General features: G+C 34.7%; 1 protein-coding gene and 1 non-coding gene across 21 annotated transcripts in view; both read right to left on the bottom strand.

The window, feature by feature from the left end:
• The window catches only part of ABI2 (abl interactor 2), a 139,527-nt gene that overhangs the window by 67,313 nt on the left and 48,607 nt on the right, over window positions 1–23,607 (bottom strand). For all 20 annotated transcript variants that reach the window (XM_042995133.1, XM_042995129.1, XM_042995128.1 and 17 more), the window contains exons 2-3: window positions 14,015–14,182; window positions 2,042–2,218 (exon numbers count right to left, since the gene is read on the bottom strand). In XM_042995133.1, coding sequence (XP_042851067.1) covers window positions 2,042–2,218; window positions 14,015–14,182 — 345 coding nt within the window. The remainder of the gene's footprint in view (window positions 1–2,041; window positions 2,219–14,014; window positions 14,183–23,607) is intronic.
• Window positions 16,108–16,214, bottom strand: LOC122241626. The gene has a single exon (XR_006221868.1). It is a non-coding gene; the product is annotated as a U6 spliceosomal RNA (small nuclear RNA).

The following is a 23,607-nucleotide window of genomic DNA, read 5'->3' as shown; positions in this document are numbered from 1 at the left end:
TAAAAAAAAACCCATAACACTGAATTATTTTCCACTTCGCACTTTCTTTACATTCACTAAGAGTCAAGAGATAATGACATACTGGCCACAAGTGTATAATAAAGCACACCATTTATAGAATAAAAAGGCTATTACACAGGGGGAGGGTTAAATGAAGCACATTAGTTGGCCCTCCAATCCATAACATAAATTCTACATTTACAAAAATCCAGCTAATTTTACTCCATAATGACATTTTATGATACGGTAACTTACATTTTATTTTCACAAAACATATTAACATTGCAAAATAAGCATTTATTCAAAAATATTTACTAAGCCACTAGTGTGTGTGTCAGGCACTGTTCTAGGAGCACAGGACAAGGTGGTGAACAACACAAAAAAATCTGCCCTCACAGAACATGAAGACACACCACAAAGTTGCATGACAAGAAGTTTTAAATATTAAAAAGAGGAATTATTTGTTGATTTTAGAAGGCCAAGTGCCGAGTATCTCTTCACTCCCCATATGTAATATTCTACATAAGAACAAAGAATGGAAATCCAGCCCTGGAATCTCTTACCTTAAATCTAAGCAACCACTTAATGCATAAATGGAGCAAATAAAAGAGGTAAGGAAAAAAAGCATTGAAAGGTTAGTTGGAACTTCAGGATGTGAAGAGAAAGGAAAAAAACAAAGAAAAAACAAGTTAAGCATTCAGCATTAAAAAATAATGTTTCAGTAGATCATAGAAAGAGTGGTCAAAGCAGAATGTGTCATGAACAGGAAGGTTTTCTGATGAAATTATATGACATTGCTTTATTCAAAAAACATTATTAAAGATTTCTTCACATTAGTGTCGCCTAAACACTAAAAGTCCAAACAAGAAGGACTACAGAGTCCCAAAAGAGAAATATTTTACTTGAATTAAGTAAGAATTGGAGTGGGAAGGAAATCATGTTTTTATTATGTAAATGGGCAAGCACAAATATTATGCTTTATTCTAAGTGCCTTTTGGAAGTAGATTCCAGCAGTATCCTAAAATTTTCTATTTGCAGTTATTAGCCTTGAAAAAAAATCTCAAAATCATAAAATTTTAAGTATTTTATAAAATTAAATATCAAATTCCAGATAATAATGCTTATATTAAAATTCTAAGAAAAATATTTTTTTTAATTATACTGTATGTTTTCTTTTACCAAGACATACATTAAATTTAGACTTAACTGATTTCTAGCCATACTAGTAGTATAGTGTATTTTTTTAATTTACATTTGCTTATATATAAAGACATAACTGCATAAACTATACAGTTTCACTTATAAGTATATTGTATATATTTATCCAAAGTCACATTTAATAAGTCACTGCCTTTCAAATCAATGATTAAGATGTAAACTTTAAGTTACTTAATACTTAGCTGATGCTCCAAATAGTTTAAGTATAAATACCAATTTCATTGAAATTTATATGCACTTCAGTTTTGATCACGGTATTTTATATATACAGCAGGCACTCTAATACATTTTAAAAGATAGCCCAAACACATAATGGCTACATATTCAAAATGGGTAGAAATATTAATTCATATATTACTTTTGTCTACACTATTCTCAGCCAAATGTTAAGACAGAATTATTTAAGAAAAATTCAAAGTACATGTTTGTTTACATATGTTCTTTCTGAAAACTAATGCCAGAAGCTTGCTGATAAATTCTTGAGGTAAGGTAAATACTTTAATAACATGCTAAGTAATCTTTTAATCAGTCATATTAAGTCATTAAAAGACTACAGAAATTATACCACACTTATTTGCCCAATCTACATGAGGTATTATCATAACTGTTTAAATAAATGCATTTCATTTACAGATGACTGCTTAAAACTTGACAACATAGCACTAAGAAGAAGCAAGAAGGATAAAATAGTTATAGTAGTAAGGAATCTTCAGAACCACAACTGGGCCAAAACTTGGGCCTCCAGAAAAGATAATAGCTTCATTTTCTAAAGTGTTTCATTATGGACTGCTATTTTTAAAAGGCTGACAAAAATTATACTTACCTTTACTCCATGTCCAATATCATCTAGAATTGTATAGTCAATAGGTTTTCTAATATAACGAACTGGTCGTTCAAGATTGGCTGGAGCAATAATCTTATGTGTCCTTGAAGTGTTTTTATTGGTAGTCAAAATACCAATCTCTCTTCTTGCAACTTTCTCTTTATGAATATCAACGGTCTGAAAAATATAATATAAGTGCAACACGAGAATGTATAGTTCTAATAACCGGAAAGTCAAAATATAGGTGCTCAGTGACTTAACATCATTATTTATATTCTTAACCCCAATTGCTAAATTTTCTCCTTTTTGGACCTACTGGCTTTCTCCATTTCTAGGCTAAAGCAAGGGCTGGCAAATCATGGCTGGCAGACCAAATCTGGCCCACTAAGTTTTTTACCACCTGAAGTTTTTTGTTTTTACAACCCAGGAGTGGTATTTACATGTTTTAATGGTTTTAAAAAGTCTAAAGAAAATTAGTGCCATGACATGTGAAAATTATACAGAATTCAAATTTCAGTTTCTATACATAAAATTTTATTGGACCACTGCCATTCTACTCACATATTTTCATATTACAAAGGCAGAGATGAATGTTGTAACAAAGACTGTATGGCCTGCAAAGCCTAAAATATTTATTAGCTGGGCCTTTACAGAAAAAGTTTGCCAATCCTTGGGTTAAAGCATGCTAATTTTTTCCCAAACCCCATTTATATTTATACTAATACAATGATCAAGAAAGCCCCAGTGGTTAAGTTGGTTACATTTTAAAATAACCTATTAGTGTAATTTCCATTGGTGTTTAAATGCCTTTTCTATAAAAAAAAAAAAAAGGAGCCTGGGTGGCTCAGTAGGTTGAGCGTCCAACTTCGGCTCAGGTCATGATCTTGCAGTTCGTGAGTTCGAGCCCCACATCAGGCTCTGTGATGACAGCTCAGAACATGGAGTCTGCTTCAGAATCTGTGACTCCCTCTCTCTCTACCCCTCCCCTGCTCATGCTGTGTCTTCTTTCAATAAATAAATAAACGTTTAAAAAAAAAGGGGGGGGGCCTAAAATATAAATACAATGTTAACATTTTTTTACAAAAAAAATTGTTTTTTATGACACAATACTCATAAAATATTTCATTAATTTATTGGGTTTATTAAATGTTCACATAGGATGTGTTTTTTTTACTTTTCCATTTGCTAATAGAGGGTGAATTTCGGTACCCAGATAATACTATGTTTCCTATTAATTTAATTAATACTATTTAACAGCATTTTCAAACAGCAGGCTGTAATTTAGTGGCATATGAAGAGCAATTATTTTATATTTTTTAATTTTTTAAAGTGTTTTTATTTATGTTAAAAGAGAGAGAGAGAGAGAGAGAGCTGGGGAGGAGCAGAGAGGGAGGGAGAGAGAGAGAATCCCAAGCAGGCTCCACACTCCCAGCACAGAGCCTGATGCAGGGCTCAAACCCACAAACCACAAGATCATGACCTGAGTGGAAATCAAGAGTTTGTGCTGTCAGTGCAGAGCCTGCTTGGGATTCTTTCTCCCTCTCTCTCTGCCCCTCACTCACTCCCACTGTCTCTGTCTCTCTCAAAATAAATACACAAACTTCAAAAATAAAAAACACTTTCAAAACGTTTTTCAAAAATAAAAAATAAAATATCTGTAATAATACAGAAAAGATAACCATATGACAGTATTAAATATCACTTTATGAAATATGAAAGCTGATTATCTATCCTCTTAAACTACCTACGGTATGAAGGAAACTTGAAACAAATTCAAAGCCTCTTATTTCAATGAAAAGACTTAAAAACAATTTTTTTAAATGTTTGTTTATTTTTGAGAGAGACAGAGAGACAGAGCGCAAGCAGGGGAAGGGCAGAGAGAGAGAAAGACATAGATCTGAAGCAGGCTCCAGGCTCTGAGCTGTCAGCACAGAGCCTGACGTGGGGCTCAAATGCACAAACTATGAAATCATAACCTGAACTGAAGTTGGACACTCAACCGAGCCACCCAGGTGCCCCTCAGCCAAAAGACTAAAAGCCAACAGGATCTGTAAGCTTCACAACTAGTATCTAAATAAAGTATCAAATCAAAGACTGGCCAAGGTAGTAACTTTATCATTTAAGTATTTCTTTTTAAAACAAAAATAATCTTTGAGCTTTTTCTGAGCATGTTAAGTAAAAATGACAAAATCTGCTTTCCTTTTCAACTACTTGGTAGAGCTGTAACAGAAAAAAAGAAATTTGTATATTAGTGACAATGTTGGTATTTACTTATTTTTAACTTCAGAGAAATAAAAATCTCATTTTGAATAATTTTTAATGAGTCACATCCTAAATCATTACAAATATGGGCTAAGAAGATTTCATATATATTAAGTACACTTCAAAATAAACAAAAACCAAAGAAAATAGGCACATTTTTGTACCTATTTTTTATATAACTGGTCTTAAACACATCAATAAAGGAAAATTTATCAGAGAATGTTATTTTCTTGAGACATTGTTTCCACCCCACTTTTTATTTTTTTAAGTTTATTTGTTTTGGGGGGGGGGCCACCAACACAGAGCCCAATGCCAGACTGAAACTCACAAACTGTGAGATCATGACCTGAGCCGAAATCAAGAGTCAGATGCTTAACCAACTGAGCCCCTCCATGGAGTTTTTAGAAACATAATTATCCTATTCAAAAATGAAGCCATAAGAATGCAAACTCAAGCAATCATAGAATTCTAAGCTTACTGCAAACTGAAACTTCAATTTCAAATTTTCATGCTGGAAATATGAATAAATCTCTACAAAATAAAAATGGGGAAGCAACTTTCCATATCTGCACTAATATATAGTTACATTTTATAGTAAGCACTTTTTTTAATTGTTTGAAAAAATTGAGGCTTTTTTTTAAAAAAAAGCACTCAAAACATTTGATCATACCTGGTGACTGGGGCATTTACATATCACTTCTATGTTCTCTTTATATACACACAAACACACAGCCCAAACCCACAAACCTTTATGCTAAGGATAAAACAAAAACCAGTATAGCAAAGAAAAAGATCTCACACCTATGAGCCTAAATAAGGGCTAGTTGCTATAAAAGGACATAAAATTGGGCTCTTACATCTTCCTAGGAGAGAAGGCAAAGTACAATGAATTACAAGGAAATATATCCCTTCATGAGGAAGGGACAATTTTCCCAGGACTAAACTCTAAAAGGATTTGGTTGAAGGAATTCTGAAGAGAAAAATGTTGCTTCTTGTATTAATTACCAGTAAAAACTGAATGCATGCTCTAAAACATAATTCTTAACAGGATATATACATGGAAAATCAAAAGAATTTAGTTTCACTATATAATATTCTAGTTGTCTATTTTAAAAGAATACCTACATCTGGGAAAAACTAGAGCAGGGCTTCTCAACAGAGACACTATTGAGACTTGGGGCCAGATCATTCTTTGTTGTGGGAAGCTGTCCTGAGTATTGTACAATGTGAAGAAGCATCCCAGAAGATACCAAGAGCACCCCAAGTTGTGACAACCAAAAATGTCTGCAGTGCCAAATGTCTCTGCAGGGGTAAAACTACCTGGATTGAGAACCAATGATCTAGAGGAGAGACTAATTCACTTATCCTTACATTATGCACTCTCAAATATCAATTGTTTCCAGACTTGTTACAAGAGTTGACTTAAGATTAATGTCTCTAGCGACTGGATAAGTATAGATATTTGGTGTCGTTAACTTTTTAAAAACATATACAGTAATAAAAGTAATATACGGTTAAGAAAATCAAAGAGCATAAGTTGTATTCTTCCCATCCTACTACCACACTAGGTTGAACTGTAGGAGTTCTTGTGAATCAAATATATCTTCAGAAAATAGATAGCTATGATTTTATTTGGAATCTGAATAATAACAGAGAACAATAAATCTACTCCATAAGGAAGGAGAAGAAAGTTTGGTCTATAACATTCTGAAATTTTCAGCAATCACCTACTTCAAATTTTTCAAAGGTTTCTCTTGGGGAAAATCACATTCAAATTAGATGGAGTAACAGAATGAACACTCCTCTATATACCTAAAATCCAGCTTCAACATTCATCAACTCACAGCCAATTATTAGTTTTAAAATAATTTTTTTAAAGCGCTTATATTTTTTTATTAAAAATATGGCTACTCTGTTTTTCCTAAGTCAAATTCATAGCCTTCAGTAATCATCATTGCCTTGTCTTTTCATATTCTTTGAAATTACAAAACTAAAATGCGTTAAAGTTAAATTTTGGAAGTACAAGTTCAATATTGATATTTAGGAAGAATTTTAATAGAAAAAAAAGTATTTCAAATTTATCCTGTCACTTCTAGAGTTGTTGGTTACATGATAATAAATTTAGTCTTATTTAGTAGAGGTCTCAATAATAGCACTTACCTGTGGCAAGTAAAAAATGTGTTTAGCAAAGATGACCAAAACTAATGCAAGTAACTTCTAATAAATACTACTATTGTTTGTTACCTGTTAACCAAAAAATACACCAAATAATGTCACTGCAACTGTGTGGTCTATTCCTATTAACAGATCCTTATTAATTTGTTTCTCTATTGTTTCTCTATTTGTTTCTCTCTCTTGGCTATTGCCAAGTCTGGTCTCACATGCTGTGGGCTTCCCCCATGACACTTTAGCCAAGTAGTGCCAAACCCAAGCTCTCTAGGATACCTCTTATCACCCTCAGGTAACCATAATGGCTCCCAACTCCCTTGCAAGCCTGAGACCCACTGCTACATCTCCTTCATGGATCCAAACACATGCTCAGGCCACAACAGATACCAGGCAGGTACTGTATAAAGTACTTTGTTTTAGGATTACCCATGCATCGTTGTGGCCCATTAACACAGATAATCAAAAGGTGACTGTACTGGACAGTACTACTTCAGCTGATCATCAGCATGAGAAAACATCTGCAAATAGCTATGGTGGAATAACTCAACTAAGTTGGGTGTTTTCAAGTATGTCTCAATTTTTTAATTATAAGTTAATGTTTCAAATAAGCATTTAATTATTTAAATGACAAATAGGCTTTAAATTATTCATCTTTCATAAAACAAATTAGTTATTACTAAATGGCAATTTTCACTTAGTCATTTTTTATAAAACGATATAAACTATACGTAAGAATTTAAAAACTGTATAAACCCTATCTTCTTTGAATAATTACATATTGATAACCTTTCAAAGGATCTCCTTAATTTAAAATTGAATTTTTAAACAAGGCTATAAAGTTTGTTCTTAAGTAGGCTTCATGCCCAGCACGGAGCCCAGTGTGGGACCTGAACTCACAACCTTGAGATCAAGGCCTGAGCTGAGATCGAGTCGGACGCTTAACTGAAAGAGCACACAGACACCCCAAGGCTACAAAGTTTTTTAAACAAAAAATTACCTGGGACTCCTGGGTGGCTCAGTTGGTTAAATGTCCAGCTCTTGATTTCAACTCAGGTCATGATCTCACAGTTCATGAGTTCAAACTCCCAGTTGGGCTGTGTGCTGACAGGACAGAGCCTGTGTGGGATTCTCTCTCTCCCTCTCTCTCTCTGCCCCTCCCCTGCTCACACATGCACACTCTCTCTCTTTCTCTCAAAATAAATAAATAAATTTTTAAAAATTACCTTACATGGTAAGTTCCTCAGGGGTTAGAACTTCCACCGCCTTTTAGTATCTAGCCCTTGAGAAGAATTACTTCCCTTCTTATAGCATTTAATAATCATTCCTTCCTATTTCCTTTACTCTCTGCTAACTATTTCAACACCTGGCCAAATAAATTCTAGTCAGCTCTTAGAGTGGGAAGAACACTACTCTTTAAGTTCTTTTTTTTTTTTTTAATTTTTTTTTTTTAACGTTTATTTATTTTTGAGACAGAGACAGACAGAGCATGAATGGGGGAGGGTCAGAGAGAGAGGGAGACACAGAATCTGAAACAGGCTCCAGGCTCTGAGCCGTCAGCACAGAGCCCGACGTGGGGCTCGAACTCACGGACCGCGAGATCATGACCTGAGCTGAAGTCGGCCGCTCAACTGACTGAGCCACCCAGGCGCCCCCTCTTTAAGTTCTTTATGTTGCCTTTGAACCCCCTGATCTTCTTCTAAGCCATAATGAGGGGGCACTTGGGTGGCTGAGTCGGTTAAGTGTCCACCTCTTGATTTCAGCTCAGGTCACGACCTCATGGTTCGTGGGACAGAATTCCAAGTCCGGCTCTGCATTGACAGCGTGTGGTCTGCTTGGGATTCGTAGCCTGTCTCACTCTGCCCCTCCCCCACCTCACACTCACACCACACACTCTGTCTCAAAATAAATACACTTTAAGCCATGATGAACTGAATGTAGACAGTATTGACTCTTTAGGTTAAGTTGAGAAAAGCAACAGTCCTGGCTTGGAAAATTTTTAGTTTATAAGCTTATAAGAATTTTAGTTTGGGGGACCTGGGTGGCTCAGTCCATTAAGCATCCAACTCTTGGTTTCCGCTCAGGTCATCTCACGGTTTGTGAGTTTGGCCCCATGTCAGGCTCTGTGCTGGCAGTGAGAAGCCTGCTTGAGATTCTCTCTCTCCCCCTCTCTCTCTGCCCCTCCCCTGCTCACACTGTCTCTGTCTCTCTCAAAAAGAAATAAGTAAACTTAAAAAATATATTTAAAAAAAAGAATTTTAGTTTGAATAATGTTCTCATAAACCTTTTTTTTTTAACTAACCAGAAATGGACACAAAGTCAAGGACATAGTAAATAGCATTCATCCTTACACATAATGCTATACTGACTTAAAAGTAGCTATGTATGTTTATACAAGTAATTCAGTAAAATTAAATGTTTGTTCTGATAACTATATATTTTTGAAAAATATTTAATGTTAATTTAACTCCTACTCTCAGTTTTAAAATTAAAAATTTGTTAGCTTTTTAAATAATATGCTTCCAAAGAAATAAGATAACAGCAACAAAGCTAGAGATAGGATTTCTTTAAAATTGCCACCCTTGGGAGGCGCCTGAGTGGCTTAGTCGGCTAAGCATCCGACTTCGGCTCAGATCATGATCTCATAGTTTGTGGGTTCGAGCCCAACATCGGGCTCTGTGCTGACAGTTCAGAGCCTGGAGTCTGCTTCAGATTCTGTGTCTCCCTCTCTCTCTGCTCCTCCCCCACTCATACTCTGCCTCTATCTGTCCCTCAAAAATAAATGTTTAAAAAAATTTTTTTTAATTGCCATCCTTGGGGCACCTGGCTGGCTGAGTCAGTGGAACATGTGACTCTTGACCTCAGGGTTGTGAGTTTGAGCCCCACAATGGGTGTAGAGATTACTTAAAAATAAATTTTTTAAAAATATTTATTTCTGAGAGAGCACAAGTTGGGGAGGGGCAGAGAGAGGGGGCAGAGGATCTAAAGTGGGCTCTGTGTTGACAGGCTGACGATAGCAAGCCAATGTGGGGCTCAAACTCATAAAATGTGAGATAATGACCTGAGCTGAAGTCAGACGCTCAACTGACTGAGCCACCCAGATGCCCTAAAAATAAAATCTTTAAAAAATAAATAAAAAATAAAAACTAAATTGCCACCCTTAAACTACCTAAGGTAATCTACATCAAGAAGCTATCCTAATACTTCTTATGGATATGGTGAGTGTGGTGTAAATTAGTGCACTACTTCATACTATGTTTAGTACAAAAAAGTCTGATACTAAATATTCGTAATCAATTCTATTTTGTTTTTTAAAACCTCTGCCATTCAGTTGGCTAAGTCAATGGAATTCCCATCTTCAGATTCTAATTCAGAATAATTTAGAAACTAGTTCAGTTATATCAGAGTGATGGAGGGTTGAGGCAGCGGGGCACAGACTGAGGTGAATAGCAGAGCCAGCAGAATAGAAAGAAAAAAAGCAAATATAAATCAAGTTCATTTGTAGGAACCTCAAAAGAATAAAGAATTCCAAATGGAAAATAGCTCAGATATCATCTAATCAGTCTTATCATTTTACAGATGAGAAAACTGAAGTTCAAGTCAAACGTCACACAAGTCAGCAGAAGAATCAAAGTAAAACTTAGATCCCTGACCCTCCCCACTCCCAAACATATGGAGAAAAGAGGTAGAGCACTAGGCGGCTGAAAAGTGATAAGGTTCCTACCCATGACACAGAAAAAAGATACTGATGAGGAAAGAAATCAAATACATCAGAGATCTAGTATCTCCTAGTCCTGAACCACTCTACCAGACAACTCCTACAAAACAACTCTTAATACCTACTAGCATTCCAATAAATATGTGATCTGGTCTTTGACCTGACTGAACCTCCATTTCTTTCCTTCTTCAATCCAATCTTCTCTCCAAATTCTCTAAACCTAATACTTTTGCTCAAAATGCCAAAAAAAAAAAAAAAGAAAGAAAGAAAGATAGAAAGACAAAAGAAAAGAGAAAAGAAAAGAAAAGAAAAGAAAAGAAAAGAAAAGAAAAGAAAAGAAAAGAAAAGAAAAGAAAAACGGAAAGAAACGGAAAGGAAAGGAAAGGAAAGGAAAGGAAAGGAAAGGAAAGGAAAGGAAAGGAAAGGAAAGGGAAAGGAAAGGAAAATCTAATCTCAAGATATCATAAGAACGTTCTGGCTCCCTCTAAAAACATAGTAATATTCTTAATAAAGCATAATAATAATAATAATAATAATAATAATAATAAATATAAATATAATTACCAAACATTAGAAAATAACAGTATTTAAGAACAAGGGGTTGCAAAAACTACAGCCTACATGCTAAATCTGGCCTGCAGACTGCTTTTATATGACCTACAAGTTAGAATAGCTTTTTACATTTTTAAATAGTTGTTTAAATACACACGCACACAGAGAATAACATGAAACTGATACTACATATGTGGCCCACAAAGCCTAAAATATTGACTAGCTGGTCCTTTACAGAAAAGGTTTGCCAATCCTTGTATTTAGAGTATTTACTAAGTATTTGCTTTGTAAACAGAAAATGTTTTCTCATACTATAATCTTTCAGTCTAAAGAGTATCAAATAACTCTGATGTTCAACTGACTTTTCTTTTTTAATGTTTATTTATTTAATTTATTTTTGAGAGAGAGAGGGTGAGAGAGAGAGAGGAAGAGAAACCAGGAGACAGAGAATCCAAAGCAGGCTCTGCACTGACAGTACAGAGCCTGCTTCGGGGCTCAAACTCACAAACTACAAGATCATGACCTGAGGTGAAATCAAAAGTTGGACACTCAACTAACCGAGCCACAGAGGTGCCCTCAATTGACTTTTAAAACAAAGGACTCTACCTGTGCATTAAGTATAACTGAAAATTATTTCAACCCTTAAGGCAAATACTAAAAAATATATAATTTTTAAAATTTACTTATTTCTTAGCTATAACCTCCATCAGCCCATTTCTCCTATTCAACCTCTCACCCAGCATACTCTTTTGTATAGACTTAACAGGTATTATACAACTGCAGATCCCTCACCCTTCCAGGGATTGTTCAACTTCAAATGAAGAAGAGTCAACATATTCTTGACAGCTCTGACTCAGGCCCCTGTTATTTCCCCTTTTTTTTTTTTTTTTTAAGTTTACATATATTTGAGAGAAAGTGAGACAGACAGACAGACAGAACCAGTGGGGGAGGCGGGTGCAGACAGGATCCAAAGCAGGCTCTAGGCTCTGTGCTAATACCAGAGAGCCCGATGTGGGGCTCGAACTCATGAACCATGAGATCATGACCTGAGCCGAAGTCTGATGCTTAACCGACTGAGCCACCAAGGTGCCCCTGGCCCCTGTTATTTCTGACCTACTAATCTCTATCCATTCATCTCTCCCATTTTTCACTTACTCCATTAAAATGGCTTTAAAAGACAGCACTAATTAGACTATTAATTATATGTAGATTTATGTGACACTCAAAAATAAAATGTTCTCATTAACTGAATTCATACATATAATTACAACTTAGAGTAGACTTATTCACCTTCCTCCTTAAGACTGCTACCCTTCTCAGGTGCCTGGGTGGCTCAGTCAGTTGGGCGGCTGACTTCAGCTCAGATCATGATCTCACCGTTCATGGGTTCGAGCCCCACATTGGGCTCTGTGCTGACAGCTCAGAGCCTGGAGCCTGCTTCAGATTCTGTGTCTCCCTCTCGCTCTGCCCCTCTCCATCTCATTTTCTCTCTCTCTCTCTCAAAAAATAAAAATTTTTTAAAAATTAAAAAAAAACTGCTACCCTTCTCTACCAAAGTAGTACAGAATTCTAATCAAAAAACAGATGATTATCAGGGCACCTGGTTGGTTCAGTCAGTAAAGCATCTGACTCTTGATCTCAGAGGCATAAGTTTGAGCCCCACGTTGGGTATAGAGATTACTTTTAAAAAACAGATGATTATCTTTCATTATTATTTGCTTATTGTCATCATCTATCTTCACAATCTCTTCTACTTTCACAAACTAATAACAAATTGTTCATCCTTTTTAGAAACTCTATTAATGTTTCTTCTGCATTTGAACTTTTCTTCTCATAGTCTTTTTTGGTCCTTTGCTAAGACTTCAAATATGCAGAAATTCTAAAACTCTTAATTGTAAACCCCAAAATTCTCTATCAGATTAGTAATTTGTCAATATCCCTCCTTTTACAGAAAACCAAGTTCATCTATTTCATTATTATTATTTCTTCTAAGGGGTCACTTCCAAATAAAATTTACTTCTCATTAAAACTCACCAATTCTTGGGGGGTTTGGGGGAGGGTTTGTTTTTTACTTTAAGAGATACAGCAATATAGCAAGCAGTAAATTATACAATGTCTACAGAATTTCATATGGGATGTAAAGAAAACCTTACAGTGGCAAATACATTTTTAAGATTAAATAGTATTAAATAACAAGAAGTCCCTCTAAATCAGTTTGGTGAACTTTCAAATAGCAAATATAAGTGAGTCTTCTCATATCTGGTTTGATTATCTGGACTCTATTTTATTTAATTACACAAATTAAGCTTCAGACTTTGAAAATTTGTTGGATTAGTCAATTTCAGAAGCATCCTGAACTCTGCTACTCAGTAACAAGACAGCTGAACTAGAAAAGCTCCAAAGATCTCATCAAAGAGAAGCAGGCAGATCAAAACCTTTATCTTTTTAATGTTTTTTAAAATTCATTTTGCAATTACAAATTGGCTTTTCACTGCAGTATTATTTAAATGGCCCCAAATACAGAAATGGTTACGAAAGCTGTGACATACACATGCAATATTATACAGCCATTGAAAATGTTTATGAAGAACTTGTAACATCATGGGAAGATATCTGTTGTCATAGTAAGTTAAAAGAACAAAATCCAAAATTCTATACATAATATAATCACAGCTACGTTTTTAAAACTATTTATAGGAAAAATGGAATAAAGTATTAAAAGTAAAAAGTTTAAACAGTGGTGAAAGGGTTTGTTTTTCCATTTTTTTATTTTTCTATATATTAAGGGAATGGCTTTTACAATGGAAAAAAGTATAACATTAAACTTTTTTAAGTTTTATATAAAGATAATTTTATAAGTTCACTTAAATTAATATTTTCTTTATTGAGATATGGTACCATCCTGATTAAACAAAAGTCCTACCAACAGAAAAAAAAATGTAAAGAAGTGATTAGGCTATCACATTAATTTTTTTTTTTAAGATAAAGAAATGTGGAATTCAGTACAAGTTGGAAGAAACCAGAGAAATTTTCACTCAAAGATGATTATTTTAACATGACTACTGAATTTTAATAAAAGTATTAAAATCTGCTTCCCTGTCAAATTCATAGAGAATCGCTCCACAAAAAGAATCAAAAACAACCTGATACTGAATTTGTATTTTGCAAATCATACATGTGAGTTAACTCACATGATAAAGCCTGCCAGCATTATACAGATTGCTTGTGTTTATAGTGTTCCTCATAGGCAAAATAGAAAAGCAGTGTGGTCTCACTTGTGAAATATGATTGATTGAAGATTCCATCCTTCGTAGCTGGGATGCTTGGATATCCAGCATCTGCAGGACATTGTTGGCCAAGGTATTTATCAGATACGCAACACTTGCTAAGGACTGGGTGGTGTAGGCTTTGGTTTCTTCTAGAGCTCGCTGCTTATCTGCTGACTAAAGGGGGAAAAAACAATCATCAATTTAAAGATAACTCATTCTATCAATCTACTCTACAAAAATACTCATAAAATCCATTGTTTCTGAATCTACATACACTAGTTAAAAATGTTCTGAACGTTAATTATCAGTATCATGTAAACCCAACAACTGTTGGCTGAGTTAATATTTTCATGTTGAATAGATACATCTTTGTATAGATGCATAAAATCCTATAGCCATTATTTTAAAAATGAGATCCACTGGATTTTTAAAAAAATTTTTTTAATGTTTATTTATTTTTGAGAGAGACAGAGCATGAGCAAGGAAGGGGCAGAGAGAGAGGGAGACACAGAATCTGAAGCAGACTCCAGGCTTCCAGCTGTCAGCACAGAGCCTGACTCAGGACTCGAACTCATGAACCATGAAATCATGACCTGAGCCGAAGTTAGATGCTCAACTGACTGAGCCCCCAGGCGCCCCCGATCCACTGGATATTTTGAGCAATGGCAGCAAGTACATAGCTTCTCAAGATCACTGTCTGGAAAAGTAGCACTAATGTGAATGTATAAATTCTAGCATCCATTTCTCTAGTTTTCTGAATTTGTTCTTTCCTTCCATTCTAAATGTGAAATGTGGGTATAATGTAATGTCTCATTAAAGTAATAATAATGATAAAACAATTATAATGATAAGTAAAAATGACACTGTAAATAAAAATAGGTAATAATTGCGGCAAATAATGAAAAATTAAAATTAATTAAATCTTTCTTCTCAATCACTTTAAGTGCTATAACTCTATGGGACATAAATTGCCAAGTATCAAACTCTGGTTGAAGAACAGAGTACACAGTAAAAAGTGGTTAAATCATTATTTCCAAGGTCACAAGGCAAAACAATGGTAAAGATACATATGCTATGTTGCTAAATGCTAGATACCATCTTCTATAGAAAACTTTGGTTTAGGGTGCCTGGGTGGCTCAGTTGGTTAAAGTGTCCGACTTCAGCTCAGCTCATGATCTCACGGTTCATGAGTTCCAGCGCCACCCTAGGCTCTATGCTGACAACTTGGAGCATGGAGCCTGCTTCAGAATCTGTGACTCCCTCTCTCTGCCCCTCACCCACTCACGCTCTGTCTCTCTCTCTATCTCTCAAAAAATAAATAAACGTTAAAAAATTTTTTAACATAAAAAAAGAAAAGAGACTGTAGTTCAGTAGAAAGTACATGAGCCTCTGAACAAGAAACCTTTTATTTTCATGTCATCTCTACTATTTACTTTACAAGGTATCAACTTGGACAAGATTAACAGTTTCTCAATTTCCTCAATTAGAAAGCAAAAGAGATAAACCTCTATATCAACCATTCTAAGTAGTGTGAATACCAAATAAGATAATGAATGTAAAACCACTTTCTAAAACTACAAATCATGATATGCTGTCATTATCTCTTTGAGTGTTCATTAGCTATTCAAAGTTCACTACATTCCACTCTCCTCTCTTTCCTACACAGTACAGGAGTCAAAATTAACAACCCTAGATATGATTTTCCAGGGAGAGCAAAATTCTTTTGAAGAAGGAGCAGTCAACAAAATAATCAAATTATACTCAGTTTATCTTGCAAAGAGTTAAAGATAACTATATTAGCTTTTTTTTCTTTCTATCTTAATCCTTAGTAATCTTTTTTTAATTTTATTTTTTATTTTTTAAAATTTACATCCAAATTAGTTAGCATATAGTGCAACAATGATTTCAGGAGTAGATTCCTTAGTGCCCCTTACCCATTTAGCCCATCCCCCCCTCCCACAACCCCTCTAGCAACCCTCAGTTTGTTCTCCATATTTATGAGTCTCTTCTGTTTTGTCCCTCTCCCTGTTTTTGTATTATTTTTGTTTCCCTTCCTTATGTTCATCTGTTTGGTCTCTTAAAGTCCTCATATGAGTGAAAAAAACATGGAACGCTTCATGAATTTGCATGTCATCCTTGCACAGGAGCCACGCTAATCTTCTCTGTATCGTTCCAAATTTAGTATATGTGCTGCTGAAGAGAGCACAGTAATCTCACTCTTATCAATACTTGAATTAACAACAGAGTTGAAACCAAATCTGGTAGAAGATAAATACTTAAAAAAAAACCCCACCATACAGACTTCTAGATTCTGATTATACATGTAAGGAGCCTGAAAGACACTATTCCATCCTAACAAATAAAAAGCTCAACACAATGACAACAATCAACAACTTTTCTTGAATTCACAGTAAAAGCAGCAAGTCATTAACACTTTTCAGAAATTACTCTAAATCAGAGTATTAACTCTAGAGAATAATTCAAAATTAAAACACTTAGAAAATTTATTTGATAGTATGCCTCAAAGGATCAAGGGGATGGATATCTGGACAAACAAATATTTTCAATGTACCCTTTTTTATATTGGATAGTATTTGAGATTTTTTGAAGAGCAAATATTATCATTTCATGCTCTGCCTTTGTTCCTAGTGAATATATGAAATCATGTAGCTGATTGATCATCAAAGATATGAGACCCTTTTATATTAGGTAGGCTTTGTGTATATCTACTTTTCCACAGAAGACTGAAGACCCCATAATGTAAAATATATGAGAGATGCTTTTTGTGGCTGATATAACATTGATGTAAACCAACATGAAGTATGTATTTAGGGCATCATTCTTCTACATTAAAGTAAGGCAAAGGAACACTGTGAATTTTATAAATAAATTGCTATACCAATTGCTCTTTAAGGAAAAAAAGTTGGGAGTCCTTTAAAATCCTGATGTATCCTCATAATAGTGAAGTCATGAATATATAGAAGTCAGGAATATCAGCTGATGTGATTGAAATGAAAGAATATTCACATACATCAGAGAAAAGTATAGCTTACTTTTCTACAAGGGCATACATTTATTGTACATTCATGTTTACTAAATAATTGGCCTCAGTCTTGAAAACCAAAGAACACACAACTCTCAGATGATTGTATCAGAAGAACAAAAATGCTTTTATTTTTTTTAACATTTATTTATTTTTGAGAGAGACTGAGTGTGAGTGGGGGAGGGGGAGGAGAGGGGGAGAGAGAGAGAGAGAGAGAGAGAGAGAGAGAGAGAGAGAGAGAGAGAATCCGAAGCAGGCTCCAGGCTCTGAGCTGTCAGAGCCCAAAGTGGGGCTCAAACCCACTAACCGTGAGATCATGACCTGCACGGAAGTCAGACACTTAACTGACTGGGCCACCCAGGCATCCCCAAAAATGTTTCTTGATTGTTTGTAATCTATTTTTTCACCAAGGAGCACAAAGTGGTGTGCTTTATTTAAGTGCTTTATTTAGACCAAGTATGAACTTTATATATTTAATAAAACTAAATGGTTTCTAATGTATTAAAAGAAAAAAGTTATTCCTGAAACCCTTTAGAAGGAAAGGGCATAGATGACATGATCACCTATATAGAAATCCCAAAGAATTGACCAAAAAAATTCTTGGAACTTAATAAAAAGATTACATCAAGGTTGCAGGATACAAGGTTAACATAAAAAAGTCAACAGCTTTCCAGCAATGAATACAGTAGCAATGAACAAGTGGAATTTGATATTAAAAACAATATCACTTACATTAATAACCAAAAATATAAAATACTTAAGTACAGATCTAACAGAATATGTCTGAGATCTATATAAGGAACATGGCAAAACTCCAACAAACAAAATCAAAGAACTGAATAAATGGATAGGAAGACTCAATACTGTCAAGATGCCCATTCTTCCCAATCTGAAATATAGAGTCAATGCAACCCCAACCAAAATACCAGCATATTATTTTGTGTACATCAACAAACTGATTCTAAAATGTAAAGGCAAAAGACACAGAATAGCCAATACAGTATTGAAGGAGAACAACAAAGTGGGAAGACTAACACTACTCAACTTCAAGATTCACTCTACCGCTATAGTAATCAAGACAGATATACTAATCAAGTGTGGTACTGGTTAAAAATGGACAAAAAAGTTCCATGGAACAAAACAGCCTAGAAATAGAACCACATAAAAACAGTTAACTATCTTTAACAAAGGAACAAAGGCAATACAATGGAGGAAAGACGGTCTTTTCAACAAATGGTCTGAAACAACTGGACATTTAAATAAAACACACACACACACACACACACACACACACACACAGCTTACACTCCTCACAAAAATTAACTCAAAATGGATGATAGACCTAAAAGTAAACTGCAAAACTATGCAACTCCTGGAAGATAACACAGGAGAAAATCCGGGTGACCTTGGGTATGTCAATGACTCTTAAATACAAAATCAAAGGCAAGATCCATGAAATAAATAACGGATAAATTAGATTTCATCGAAATTAAAAACTTCTGCTCTACACAAGACAATGTCAAGAGAAATGAGAAGACAAACCGCAGACTGGAAGAAAATATCTACAGAAGACACAACCGATAAAGGACTGTTACTCAAAATAAAAACAACTCTTCAAAGTCAACAATAGGGAAAAAAATCAATTAAAATAGGGACCAAAGACCTTCACACACACCTCATCACAGAAGACACACAGATGGCAATAAGCCCATGATAAGATGCTCCACATCATACGCCATCAGGGAAATGTAAATTAAAACAACAACAAGATACCATTACACCTTATCAGAATGTCTGAAGTACAGGACACTGATAACACCAAATACTGACGAGGCTGTGGAACAACAGGAATTCTCATTCACTGCTGGTGGGAATGCAAAATGGTACAGCCACTTTGGAAGACAGGTTGTTGGTTTCCTACAAAACTAAACATACTCTAACCAGATGATCTAGTAATCCAGCTTCTTGGTATTTACCCAAAGGAGATGGAAACTTATGTGTACACAAAAACGCATACAGAAATGTTTATAGTAGTTTTATTCATAATTGCCAAACTTAGAAGCAATCAAGATGTGGTACATCATACCACACTAAAAAGAAATGAGTTAGCAAGCACTGAAAAGACATGGAGTAACCTGAAATGCTTATTACTAAATGAAAAAAGATGAATCTGAAAAGGCTACATGTTGTATGATTCCAACAATAAGACATTCTGAAAAAGGTAAGACTCTGACCATGAAGGCAGTAAAAACAACAGTGGTTTGCCAAGGGTTGGTCAGAGAAGGGATGAATAGGTGGAACACAGGGGATTTTTAGGGCAGTGAAAATACTCTGTATGATACCATAAGGGATACATGTCATTACACATTTGTCAAAACCCACAGAATGCAAAACACCAAGAGTAAACTCTAAAGTGAAACTGTGGTCTTCGGGTGATTATGTGTCAAGATAGGTTCATCAATTGTAACAAATATACCAATATCGTGGGGGGATGTTGAAATCTCTATACCTTCCTCTCAATTTTGCTGTGGACCTAAAACTGCTCTAAAAAATAGTCTTAAAAACAAACACAAAATCATTCTCTGTTGTCAGCTACTTTCAACACAGGCATAACTGTTTCAAATTTCACAAATGTCAATGCCAACAAAAGATGTAAAAATTGAAACAGACTTTTAACTATAGAGAACTCTCCTGTTGCCAAAGGGAGGTGGGTAGGGGGATGGGTGAAATATGTGATGGGGATTAAAGAGTATTCTTATGATGAGCACTGACAATGTATAGAATTGCTGAATCACTGTACCATACACCTAAAACTAACACTGTATGTTAGTTAACTATATTGAAATTAAAATTAAAAACAACAAAGTTTTAAAAGATACAAAAATTATACTGTCATCAAACTTATATAAAATTAGAATTATGCTTATAAATTATACCATAAATTAAATTTATTTTTAAAAATTTAACAGATACCCTACAGTTGAAGGTAACAAAATTCCAATTCTTCTATTCTGACATTTGCCAAAATTTTTCATACTACACCTAAGCAGATTATTCAATAAAGAGCCACAGATTATAGGATTTTTAAGGTATCAGGTAGCATCTATTTTTGAATAACTATGAGAGAGACTAAATCACGGTATCCCAAATGAAAGTTCACAGATATTCCCCAGAAATCAGCAAATGTCTTTAATAATTTTTTGTACCTTAAATTTCCACAATAATGTATTTACAAAATTTTAAAATTCACATATTAACATTACATAATATAAATCCTCTGGAATTACTGAAAAACTAAGACGCAAAGCAAATTCAGCTCTGCTTTGGGGCTCAACTGTGTCAGGCCAAAGTCATGCTACTTTAATTGTAAAGCAAATTAATGAGATAAAAGAGGCAAACAATATATACATAAAGCATTCGCATCAAATGATGACCAAGTGTACACTACATTGTGCTGTACAAGCAATTAAAGTTTTTTAAAGGGTTTGCAATGGCTTAAATAACCAGGAGACTTGAGTCATTCCAAGGAACCCCCGAGAAGTCCATCGTACACTCTGTAATACTGCTCAAAATAATCTGTAAACCGAGACACCTGGGTGGCTCAGTCTATTGAGGGTCTGACTCTTAATTTTGGCTTGTCATAGTTTTGTGGTTCATAGGATTGAGCCCCCATTGGGCTCTGCACTGACAGTGTAGAGCCTGCTTGGGATTCTTTCTCTCCCTCACTCTCCCAAAATAAATAAACATTAAAAAAAAAGTTAGAAAAAAGAATCTATAAACCCACCACATATTCAAATTTCAAGGACTACTAAGTTTTGGCAAAATATTACCCATGACCATTAGTGCTCCTGAATTTAGTATTTTGTTTATAAATTTATTACATATTTATAGTAATAAATATGTTACTAATAAATATGTCTTGTTACAAGACAGCTGTAATTTTATTTTTTTTTATTTTATTAAAAAAAAATTTTTTAACGTTTATTTATTTTTGAGACAGAGAGAGACAGAGCATGAACAGGGGAGAGGCAGAGAGAGAGGGAGACACAGAATCTGAAACAGGCTCCAGGCTCTGAGCCATCAGCACAGAGCCCGACGCGGGGCTTGAACTCACGGACCGTGAGATCGCGACTTGAGCCGAAGTCGGCCGCTTAACCGACTGAGCCACCCAGGCGCCCCAAGACAGCTGTAATTTTAAGTGGCTTATATCTAAGTTTGCGTTTGAACATTAAATAACATTAGCATAAAAATTACATTTATTTTTCAAAATAAATCAAGTCAATACAGGCAGTCAGATTTCTTTCTTTCCATTTAAAAGGGTTTGATCTTTACTTAAGCCTAAGAATTACTATGTCAGTTCATATGTAATTATGAAAAAAGAATGCAAATACAGTCCTGTAAGCATTAAGATAACAGCCCCAGAACACATGTAGACTAGGGAGATAAATACTTTTTTCTGATCTTGGTCCCACAGAATAAGATTGCATTCAATTAACTAGAAATAACTCATTAACCTATAATACTCATTCTTGTACAAAATTCACAGACAGCTTAGTAACTATTTTTATTAGAAGAGACAAAAATCTGGTTTACATAAACTCTATGAAACAAAAATAACAAAAAATGACACATAGAAGTAAATGCTGAAAATGAACACTACAATGAAGGAGAACTGTATGGCCACTGTTACAAAAAAAAAAAAATGTTGACCTATCATTCAATGTAACATAACTATCATATATATAAGACACTGCTCTCAGAGCTAAGGAATTTTAAAACATTGTATCTGCTCTGAGGGATCTATTATGGGAGAAGACATATAAATAAATTACTAATGTGAATTAAACAAGGTTAATAAAAACTAAGAAGTACAGTGAAATAAACATAATATGATAGTATGAGGAAAAGGCATGTTGAAAACAATTATCAATTATGTCAAACACCTAGGTCGATTTTTTAAAAAAAAAATTTTTTTTTTTAATGTTTATTTATTTTTGAGACCGAGAGAGACAGAGCATGAACGGGGGAGGAGCAGAGAGAGAGGGAGACACAGAATCGGAAGCAGGCTCCAGGCTCTGGGCCATCAGCCCAGAGCCCGATGCGGGGCTCGAACTCACGGACTGTGAGATCGTGACCTGAGCTGAAGTCGGATGCTTAACCGACTGAGCCACCCAGGTGCCCCTACCTAGGTCAATTTTTAACCAAGAAAATAATGAATTAACATACTATACACAGCTGATTCAGAAAAAAAAAGTAATTCCCACAGATTACTTGTATTATATGTATCTTTTTAATCAGGTAAACCATTTTATGACAAGTCTTAAGTAAATGTGTAAAAAAAACTCTACTCCCTTATTAATCTTCAAATAAAAATATCAGGAAACTTTTACATCATTATTACTTTGCACTGATAACCAAAACAGGTTAACAATGAAGACATGAGTAATGTTTTCATAGGATAAACACCCTATATATAAACAACTCCCTATACAAATAACTGTATATATTTTTCATTCTTAATTTGTAAAAAGCTTATTCTGTCTTGGCCTCTAAATCATGGGATTATAATACTGGAATCAGAACTTATTCAGACACCTCTAATTTTGGCTTAGCCATTAATTCTATCCCCAACCTATTACCTAATTCTCCCCATATTTGGGAGAGAGGCCATCCTCATCATCTTCTCTATCAGATCCTCCACCACTCAATTTGAATGTTAAAGAACACACATTTTCAAATATATAGCTACCCCTCCAATCCTTCAACACAGCAATTCTGGAAACACTTAAGCATGATCAACTAACACTATTCTGATACACCTGAGTCTGACACTATAAAACACTATTCTCTGGCTTATCAGGTCATAATTTACCCTAAAAACATACCTCTATTCCAAGGGTTTCACTATTCTGATCTAAGCTTATATAAATTCCACTACCTTTATAGCTCTAAATCTATCTCAGAAAAATAATCAATTATGAAAAAGGCACAGATAGGGTGTTCACTGATGACACAGTGGGGAAGGAAAAGAAACATAAGACTGATTAAACAGTACATTTATATAGTACATTCATACAGTAATGAGAACAGTATTGCTATGTATTACTGAGACGGAAATATATCTACAAAATAAGTGCAAAAGAGCCAGTTATGAAGCAATTTTAACACAATCATCCTGATTCTATAGGTGCCTGTATGTAAAAATGAGCATAAGAAAAGAGTCAGAAAAAAATAAGCCCCAAAATATCAACATAAGTTTTCTCTGAATGTTGGGAATATAATTTATTTGGGTCTTTTTATAAAGATTACTTCAGGCAAGTATTAATTTTATGTGTCAGAAAAAAATAAAGCTATTACTTTTTAAAGTTTATTTATTTATTCTAAGAGAGAGAACAAGCAAGGGAAGGGCAGATGGAGAGGGAGAGAGAGAATCCCAAGCAGGCCCCACGTGGTCAGCATGGATGCCGATTTGGGGCTCGAACCCGTGAACTGTGAGATCATGACCTGAGCTGAAATCAAGAGTTGGACACTTAACTGACTGAGCCACCCATGCACC

This window comes from Panthera tigris, chromosome C1 (genome assembly GCF_018350195.1).
Source record: "Panthera tigris isolate Pti1 chromosome C1, P.tigris_Pti1_mat1.1, whole genome shotgun sequence".
In the NCBI taxonomy this organism is placed as follows: Eukaryota; Metazoa; Chordata; class Mammalia; order Carnivora; family Felidae; genus Panthera; species Panthera tigris.
This window is presented reverse-complemented; position numbering and strand designations above follow the sequence as displayed.